The sequence below is a fragment of the Vespa velutina genome, chromosome 1 (genome assembly GCF_912470025.1).
Source record: "Vespa velutina chromosome 1, iVesVel2.1, whole genome shotgun sequence".
Lineage (NCBI taxonomy): Eukaryota > Metazoa > Arthropoda > Insecta > Hymenoptera > Vespidae > Vespa > Vespa velutina.
In genome coordinates this window covers 6,023,921-6,034,092 of record NC_062188.1, presented here as the reverse complement: position 1 = coordinate 6,034,092, position 10,172 = coordinate 6,023,921, and the positions used below count along the sequence as shown (strand labels likewise).

The 10,172-nt window shown below is 24.5% G+C and overlaps 1 protein-coding gene across 4 annotated transcripts; it reads left to right on the top strand.

Annotated features, from left to right (window-relative positions):
* Positions 1–617: 617 nt before the first annotated feature.
* Positions 618–10,169, top strand: LOC124947933 (cilia- and flagella-associated protein 44). 4 transcript variants are annotated; one of them, XM_047490764.1, is made up of 28 exons: positions 618–1,480; positions 1,561–1,723; positions 1,792–1,931; positions 2,042–2,336; positions 2,408–2,552; positions 2,633–2,838; positions 2,950–3,192; positions 3,301–3,482; positions 3,569–3,707; positions 3,792–4,065; positions 4,135–4,372; positions 4,464–4,734; positions 4,808–4,980; positions 5,054–5,272; positions 5,366–5,476; positions 5,656–5,842; positions 5,935–6,123; positions 6,229–6,426; positions 6,501–7,046; positions 7,216–7,387; positions 7,467–7,771; positions 7,845–8,041; positions 8,234–8,451; positions 8,527–8,669; positions 8,742–8,952; positions 9,060–9,127; positions 9,199–9,443; positions 9,523–10,169. In XM_047490764.1, the coding sequence occupies exons 1-28, from the start codon at positions 1,305–1,307 to the stop codon at positions 9,587–9,589; spliced, it is 5,721 nt and encodes a 1,906-aa protein (XP_047346720.1). In that variant the 5' UTR covers positions 618–1,304; the 3' UTR covers positions 9,590–10,169. The 4 variants fall into 4 exon arrangements, with proteins under 4 accessions (XP_047346720.1, XP_047346729.1, XP_047346749.1 ...); XM_047490783.1 differs by having other exon boundaries at positions 1,403–1,439; positions 1,659–1,723; XM_047490773.1 differs by lacking the exon at positions 6,229–6,426.
* The last annotated feature ends 3 nt before the right edge of the window (positions 10,170–10,172 follow it).

Below are 10,172 nucleotides of genomic sequence, written 5' to 3'. Positions count from 1 at the left end.
ATAAGAAAAAAGATCTCAAAATTATCGATTTGAAATTAACTATGTTGAATATATACTGATTTAAATTTTTATACGGGAGAACATAAAATCTTTCGATTAGATGAAATGCGGAACGGTTTTTTTTCTGTTTTTTGATCAAATAAATAAATCTAATGATATTAACGATTTAAAATCAACCATGTTGAACACATGCCGGTTTAAATTTTTATATAGGAGAACATAAAATCTTTCAATTAGAGAAAATGTGAAACGGTTCTTTTCCACTTTTCGGTTAGATTAATAGATCTTATGATATTATCGATTTTTCGTGCTTTCCTTCAAAAGTTATTGAACGCTATTGAATCTGTTAGATATATATATATGTATATCTCAATCGATATAATCCGAACGGAGTTTTTATATTATGACATCCCTTTAATCAACTTTTACATATTTTCACAATCAAAAATTGTTTAAATTAAATTTTCATTTAACTTCATTTCAAGATATGATTAATTATAATAAATGTGTTAACTTTTTAAAGAAAATTAAGAAGTTCGAAGATTAGAAAATTAAAAGATACAAAAATTAAAAGATTAAGAAGCTCGCAATATTCTTGAAATTAGAAAATTTTTTAAATTAGTTAGAAAAATCGGAAACAATTATTTTTTAGTAATCTTTCTTCTTCTTAATTCAAAATTATTATTAGAGCATAGGATGTGATTCAAATAATTCCAATTCTCTCGAATAAAAATTCAATCTCAATGTATATATAAATTCAATTCTTATCGTCTTTATTTCATAAAGTTATAATTTACTTATAGCACAGTGATTACAGATTGTAATACAATAGAAAATAATGTAAAGTTATTTAAAGTGTGTATACACTTTAAATTAGATTTAAAAGGGAATTATGAAAATATTTTTACATTTAGTTAAAAAGGATTACCTTTTCTCATTCGAATAGGTTAGGTAAAACATCGCGTGGGTGGGCACGATTGGTTCGAAACTTGACCGCAAACTTTCAATATTTAAAATTAATGATAACATTTTCAAAATATAGAATTTGATATTTAATGAAATAAATTAGATTCTGAATTTCTATCTTCTCTTTATCCATATAAAAAAAAAAAAAAAAAAAAAAAAGAAAAAAATCATAAAACATTAATTTCTCAGTTTATATATAATATATTCAAACTTCAATGTGTTAGAAATAGCAAGCGTTAACATGGTTACCCATAATTATTTAGAATCACGAAAGTGTTCTTTAACACAGATTCGTTTAAATAAAAGATTTATGAAAGAAAGATTTATTAAAAATCATAATGATCAATACGGACGATGAGATCGATGCGTTAGAAAATTTTCCAAAAGATCAAGAAAATAATGATGAAACAATATCTAAAGAAAATGTGCAAAAATATTACGATGTGGAAACACATATTTCAAAACCATTTCGTGTAAAAAATGGAACAGTACCTATAAATATTTTAGAATTTGAGTATCCTTTCATGAAACTTCAAACTATATCTTTGATTTATCGTGTATTTATTTTTCTAATTCCTTAACTCTAATCAATAGTTATTCTTTTTCATATGATTGTCAAAAGTATTTTAATTTTTGTGTAGCCGATCCAAATACAATTATTTTTGCTTCTGGTAATATAATCCACTTTTTAGATGTAATTACAAAAAGAATATGGTTTAGGCGTAGTGCCACAGGAGGTGGAATTGGACATATAATTGTATGTATCGCTTTTAATTCAAATCTTGTATGAGAACTAGAAAATTTAATTTACTTTTCATTATGCAGAAAAATCCAATATTTAATCATATTGCTATCGGTGAAAATGGAATTGATCCTCCAATAATTATTTATAATTGGCCAAGTATGGAAATTATAACATGCCTTTTTGGTGGTACGAAAAGACAATATTCTCATCTACATTATAGGTAACAGTGATAAAAAAATATATATATATTCATCATGTGTATTTTTATATTTAATAATTCAATTAAAAGATTCAAGTATTAAAAAATTTTAAATCTTCATTACACTTTAGCTCAGATGGATTATTATTAGTTTCTCAAGGAGGAGATCCAGATTATTTTATTACAATTTGGAAATGGGAAGAGTCCAAGATTTTATTACAATGTAAATCCCACTCTCAGAGTGTTTTTAATGTAATGTTTTCTACGTTTGTACCTGGCAGTTTAATTTCATGTGGTTCAGGACATATTAAATTTTGGAGAATGGCTCAAACTTTTACTGGTCTTAAACTTAAAGGTGGATCTGGTAGGTTTGGAAGAACTGAAATTTCAGACATTATTGGAGCTTATCAAATGCCTGATAAAAAGGTATAATTATAATATTTACATTGTTGTGTTTATATTGTTTCAGTATTGTCACTTTATTTTTTAAGTTATAGGTAATATCAGGTTGTGAATGGGGTAATATTTTATTATGGGATGAAGACTTGATTAAATTTGAAATTTCTAGAAAAAATAAAAAATTTTGTCATACAAAGCCTATTGTACAATTTGAATATATCAATGCAGAGCTCTTCACTGTTGGTAGATAAAAATTCCATTATATAATAATCAATTACATTATTTTAGTATAATTCAATTAAATTTTTTATGTATATTTATAGGAATGGATGGTTTTATACGAGTTTGGTTTTATGAAACTATAGATTTGGCAAATCCAGAACCAGAAAATCCATTCCTTGAAATACAACCAATTTACGAGTTCTGCATCACTGAGAATGACAGCAAAAATTTAAAAAAAAATGCAATGCTAATGGGCATACAAAAACAAGAGCCCAATGATCCTGACAATACTTTTTGGTATGCTCAGGTAAACTATTTATTCTCTCTTTATCTCTTTCTCTCAAGAATTTTATATTATCACGTAGAGATTTTTTTATATATAAAGGAAAAATTTTATTTTTATATAAAAAATATACAGGATGGCAATGGTGGTTTATGGTTAATAGACTTAAATACTTTTAAAGAACCAGAAGTATCAAAAAAGATATTTACTTGTCATGCAGGAGCTATAAGTGATATGGATGTTGCACAATGGGGACCATTTGTTGCAACTATCGGTATAGATGGTCGTTTACATATTTATAATTATGCAAAAAAGAAATTAATTCTTATTTATCATTTTCGTGATTCTGGTAAACAAGTTATATGGCTTCCGTGTAAAGTAAGTTATCTTTTATTTATTGTAATATAAAATAAATAAATAATTCATAATTTTATTATCTACTTTTAAGTAAAAATGAGTTCTTTCTTATTGATTTTTACTTTTTAGATCGATGCAACTGGATCTGCACTTATATGTGCTTTTGATAGTGGTGTTATTCGTATAGTTATTGTAGCAGTATTAACTGCTAATGAACATAATAATATAAAAGAAAACTTCACTAAATTAGTTCAAGTTTTGAAACCACATTCACAATCTATTAATGTAATGTCAATGAATCCATCATACAGGTACAATAAAATATTACACAATACATTTATAATTTTCATTAATTAATTATAATGAAGAGAAATAATGGAGATGTCTATTTTTTCAGTTTATTAGTAACAGGTAGTGATGATTCCACTATATTTGTATTTAATATTTGTACTACTTCTACCTATCCTACTCTTCAGCCAATTGGTTATATTAAAATGCCTTCAGGGATAACTTGTATGATGTGGAAACCTGAACATGTTAATATTAATATTTTTCTTTAATCACATTTAGTATTTTTTTTAGTTATATATATAATTTTATATAAGTATAATTTTTTTTAGGAATCAACATTATTGTTTGGATGTATGAGGGGGGATTGGGGAGAAGTTCAATTACCACAATCACCGCAATCATATGTTAAAATCAGTTATGAACTTACACTTTGTAAGCCTGCTCTATTTAAGTTTCATTCTGTAAAATCAGCTTTAAGAATCGATATACTCAAGAAGGCGATTGAAAATAAAAAGATGATAAAAATAGCAAAGAAACTCGAAGAAATGGAAAAAATAAAAGAAGCAAATCCTGGGATTGAAATTGATGAAGAAACTTTTTTAAGTAACTAATTTTACGCATTAATTTGATATTCTTAAAAAGGCATATTATTAACTTGTTTCATTTTTATAGTGGACTCTGAAGAAGATCCACCTCTTCCAGAAATTTACATCCCAGAAATACCAAACAAAGTTTTAATGATTCAATATACCAATCAAGAAACAGTGTGGTTATCAATGGCTGGTTTTGATGCAGGGTATATGTATGAATATCCAGTACCAGAAAAAAACAAAGTTATAGGACCGGAACCAATTAAATCTACCATAATCTGTGATGGAGATGATACAGAAATAAGAAGTTGTCTTTCATAGTAGGTTACATAAATAATAGAAATTTGTTATAATAAAAATTAGCATAAACATAAAAGTAAATACATTAGCATGATCTTTCCTTCACTGTAGTAAACAGGGAAAATATTTGTTTTTGGGAATGGAATGTGGTGAAATCAGAGTTTGTAAAATTAATCCAAAAGATCATACAGATCTTTCAGATTATTGGATTTTACCTATGCATGACAATTATAACGGATACATACCAAAAATGTTACTTAGTTATGATCATACAATGCTTCTTACGTGCGGACACGATGGAAATCTTTTTTCTTATAGAATCAATGATGATACGGCTGATGAAATAATAGATATACCGCAACCAAGCGTACCTGTGCGATCGGTAAAGTTCTGATCTAAATTTATTCCAATATAGTATATAAATGAATTGTTTATTTATAAACTTTCAAATGCAGTTGGATGATATACATGGTGTGGAAGATATAGAAGAACCCGAATATCCTACTCTGGAAAATTTTATTGTAAAAACTGAACATGACAAAGTTTTAGCTTTAGCAAAAGAGAAAAAAGAAAAAACTTATCAGATATTACATGAATTAACTGCAAAATATTCGAAAATAGTAGATAGGTATGTAATATCATTGTTTACAATTTAAATAATAATGAAAAAAAATAATCTCTTTTATTCCAATGGAGTATAGGAATCGAAATCTATTAAAGTCACAGCAAATTCCACATGAAAATTTTGAATTAGATCCACGAATCACTGCAGATTTGAATAAGCAATTGGAAATGAAAATGGATTTAGTACACAGAAAAAAAGCATTTCAAGCTGAAAAGAGTACACTTGCCTTAAAAAAGCTAATGGATCACTTTATTGAACCTATTACTTGTATACCTTTTGCTGTTTCTAGAATACTGTAAGAATATATATTTACATTTTTAAGAATCATTACTCTTATCATATCTTATAAAAAGAATATATATTACTAATTGTTTTATTATAAATTTAGAAAACCAGATACAATGGTACACTCGATACGAGAACATAAACTGGATAGTAATTTTGAAAGTATTTATGCAGAAGTCATAAATTGCATTGAAAGAAGTAAAAAATCAATGATGTAATTTTAATATTTATTTTACTATTTATTAAAATTTATTTTATTATTTATTAATATTTTAATAAATAGTATTTATTTAAAGAAACGTACTGTATATGCATCATTTTTTGATTATGTAAACAGATGCATTAACTAATTCTTTTTTTATATAAAAAATATACTATATTTTTAATTTACAGAAAAAAGGAAAAGGAATTGACAACAGAAGAAATTGAAGGAGAAGAAAAACAAAAGATAAAAGATGCAGAAAGCTTTCTGAAAAGTCTTAATCTTTCTGGCATAGAGGATAAGCTAACCACACAAATAATTCATATGTTAGAAAAATATAAAACATGGAGAGCAAAATTGGAAGAACGTCAAAGAGAAGTTTGTAAAAAATTATGATATTTATGTGAAAATATATATATTATTATAAGGTAATAAAAAATATTATTTTACATATCATATATTTTTTATAGTGGAACTTGATGCCAAAAAAAGAATTGGATCCTAATATTAATCATCCAGATGATATAGCAGCTATTAAGTTGGCAAAACAAACGATTGGTGTATATAATTTAAAAGATTCACCAAAATTAGAAGTACAAGATCATATAGAAAACTTAACAATGATTAAATACAAGCAATATTTAGATTGCAAAAAGAGGGTAAGTTAATCATAAATATTTTATTGTGTTTTTATCATATTAAAAATATTTCTTCTTATTGATAAATTATTTAATAACAAATATGATAATATATTAATGATGTAGCTTCATTATCTACGTGATAATTTCAATACAAGATTAAAGAAAGTTAGAGCAGATAAACAAGCTTTGTATTCAAAAGTTTTGCAATTAATTAAAACATTAAAGAAAATTCATGCAGAAATACCAAAAAGTAATATAAAATCTTTACCTAATGTACCTATAACTGATAATGATATTGAATTTCCTGAAGAAAATTTGCAAGTATGTAGAAAATTATGAAATATTATACCTAGAAATTAAACTAAATGAGAATATTAATATACAATTTTACATAGTTTGAACAATATGTATCAATCACGGAACAAGCAAAACATTACAAAGAATCAATATCTATATATGAAATTCCTGATTCAACGAATGACTTAATAGATGAGGAATATGAAGTTTTATTATTAGAAAAAAAAATTACGGATGCAAGTGAGGGACTTAGTTTTTCAGAGCCAAGTATTCCAGATATATCTGAGAAAAAAATTAGAATCAAGTCAATTGTTCATCCAAAATTATTACAAGGATTGAGTTTTGCTGATCATACTGAAACAGGATGGGAACATGAAATGAAACATTCTCGTATGTTGCGTAAAATTTATGAACAAGATTGTATTTTACGATATATTGAAAATACTTACAAAGAATTTGATAAACAATTGGACGAATTAGAGGAAGAAAGACTTGATATTATTGCAGAAAGTATATATATGAATTTGCATTTGCTAACACTTCATCAAGAATTTATCATATTGAGAGAATATGAAGAAAAAGAAACTTTATTAAGAAAAAATGTTGATGAAAAATTAGAAGAAGAAGCTGCTATAATACAAAAGGTTAAGATAAACAAAAATATTTGTATCAAATATGTAATCAAATATGTAATTAAAATATATGTATCAAAAATATTTGTAAAAAATTCATATCATTTAAAATTCTTTTTTTACTTTTATAATGATTTTTGTATAAAACATCACTTTAACATTTCTTATCATTTTTTAACAGATACATGCAACTAGTAATAAAATAGAACGTAAAAAGAAAAATATTACTAAATTGCAGGAATCAATACAAGATATCGCTTACGAATATTTGACAAGTATCCAAAATAATAAGTTTCAAAACTTTTTACGTAAAATATTTAAAAAAAAATACAAATTGCCAAAAGAGCATGATGGTAAATAAATTACTTAAAAAACACAAATAGGATATAATAAAAATGTTAATTTTCAAATTATATTATTTTCATTTTTCAGACGCTGAGTCATCAAGTACTACAACGACTGAAACAAGTTCCGAAGAAGATGACGAAGGAAGCATTGACAGTAAAGATATGGGATATATTTATTTTGATGAGAATGTATGTCCTGTAGGATGTGACAAAGCATTATATGAAATGGCATTTGTTATGAGAGAAAAACGTTATGAACATGAATATGAGATTAAAGAGGAAAATAAGACAATAGAAAAGTTACAGAAAGAAATAGAAATGGATACCAAAAAATTAAAAATCTTTAAAGATTTACTTAAAGCAAATGTTGACGAATTAAAAGAATTTATGGTAATAATAATATGAAAAATAAGAATATATTATAAAAATAATCATTTATGCATCTATAGTTATTTTATTACAGTTGGAGAAACAAAGAAAATTGAATGATATAGATGTGACAATAATTCTTAAATTTCATCAATTACAACATTTTATTAATTCTTATACCGTATCAAGTATACGAGAATCTATTGTATTTGATAAAACAAAATTATCTCATTTACATGATAGAGTAGGAGAATTACAACAAGAAACATTCAACTTATATGCTAAACAAAAGTACATAAAAAAATATCATATAATATTATATTATATATATTATAATACAGAAGTTAATATTATAATTTTATTTAAATCAAATTAGTAAATACTGTAAAACATTTTATTTTACTAATGAATAGAAGCTATTATAATTTCAATTATTGATTTTACATAAATAGGAATAATTATATATGATAATATAAATTGCAGGACTAATAAAGCCCATCTATATAGAATGAAAATTGATTGTAAGCATATGAAGAGTGAAATCAAAAATTTGAAAAATAAAATAAAAGAAGAGATGAAAAAGAAGTTTGGTCAACCGATATCATTAACAAATATGTATGAAACAGTATTACAAAGAATGATCTATAATATTAAAAGTGATTTATCTGAAATTATGAAATCATATGAAGAACAACTTAAATGTAAATAAATTATTTAGAGATGAAGATTTTATAATTAATTTAAATAGGTCACTATATAGTAACTATGTCTTGTAGGTATTAAAGAAAAATATAATGAACAAGTAATGGTATTAAAAAAACTTATTCAAGATAATACAGAAAAATTAAGTTTTTTAATTATCTTAGAGGAAGAACAATTAGCTCTTAGAAAAGTTTTGAAACAAGTCCCCATATCTGAAGTAAGCGTAATTAAAATCTTTTTATATTGTATAAGAAACTATAATATACTTAAATATTTTGTATAATTTTAGGAAGAAATGTTAAAAATCGAATTACAGTACAAAGGAGATATAATAAAGTTAGAGACCATTCTTGCTAGTCAAAAAGAGCAGAAAGAGCTATTTCTTACTGATATAAAAAATCTTAGTATGAAGTCAGGAGCATTACCTCCTATTTATCATAAATCCGATTATAAGAAAAATTTGAATGAAAGTGAAATAAATAAATTTGCAACTGATACAGGTAAAAATAATTTTGTGTAAAATATTAATACACAAAATTTACCTATTTTTAAATTTATAAGACATAGAATAGAATTTAATATTGTATATAAAAACGTATTTTTGTAGTAAACTCGAATAATTGCGAAATAACTATGTCATCATCAAATGTTAGAAAAAGTAATTTGGCAACTTTGGTTTGTATTATTTTTTGAATATTCATTAAATTTGCAACTATCATATATATATAATAAAATATAAATAATAGATCCACTATCTGATATCACGAGTCATAGAATCCTTCTTGGGAACAGAACAAGCAGAGCTATTGAAACAAGAAATGTTTGAAAATATTGTGTCAAGCTTCACAAGTATTAGTAATACTGAAGAAATTCAAACATGTGTCGAGGAAGTTATCAAATATATTGAAAACGTTCTTCCAATTAATGAAAGAGAAACGATAGATGTCGTGCGTGAAGCAATTAAAGAAAGTTTATATGACATTATACAAAGGTTGGTGTTGATATTAATAATTAGATATTAAATATTATAATAAATCAATATTATTTTCATATTAATATCCTATTTACAGAAAAATAACCTTAGATACAAATGTAGAACAACTTATAGATAATGATAAAAAAAAAATTGAAGAATAATCTAATCGTAATAAGAGATCAGTATATTTCAGAAATGTAAATTTCTTTTATTATAATTAAATATAAACATTTGTACACAATAGATATTTTAGTTTATGTATGTAACAATTTTTTTGTCCCTTGGCTTTCAATTACATTACATATTAATCTAGTCTAATAATAAGGTAATATAATTTAATCTAATCATCAAAGGTATTTGCATTATAGATTTATACAATATATTTGTATCATTGTAACATATCATATTAACCTAAGGTTCCTTCTTAAACAAGGCACATCATAAAAAAATTTACTATTTTAGAAGTTATTATTTATATATAGAGGTAATATCATAGCATCATCATTATTGAATAATTTGAAGGATATATATGTAGGATACGGAAATAAAGTAAAACATAAAATGTAAACATAATATTCTTTAAGGCTTATTGTTTTTAGATGCTTTCACAGATTGTCAAACAATTCTAAATTAATTAGATTACACAATTGTCAAACAATTAAAAATAAAATAAACGATAGAAAATCTTTGAATTATTATAAAAATATTTATAAAACATATAAATATTTATAATATGTGTTTCTT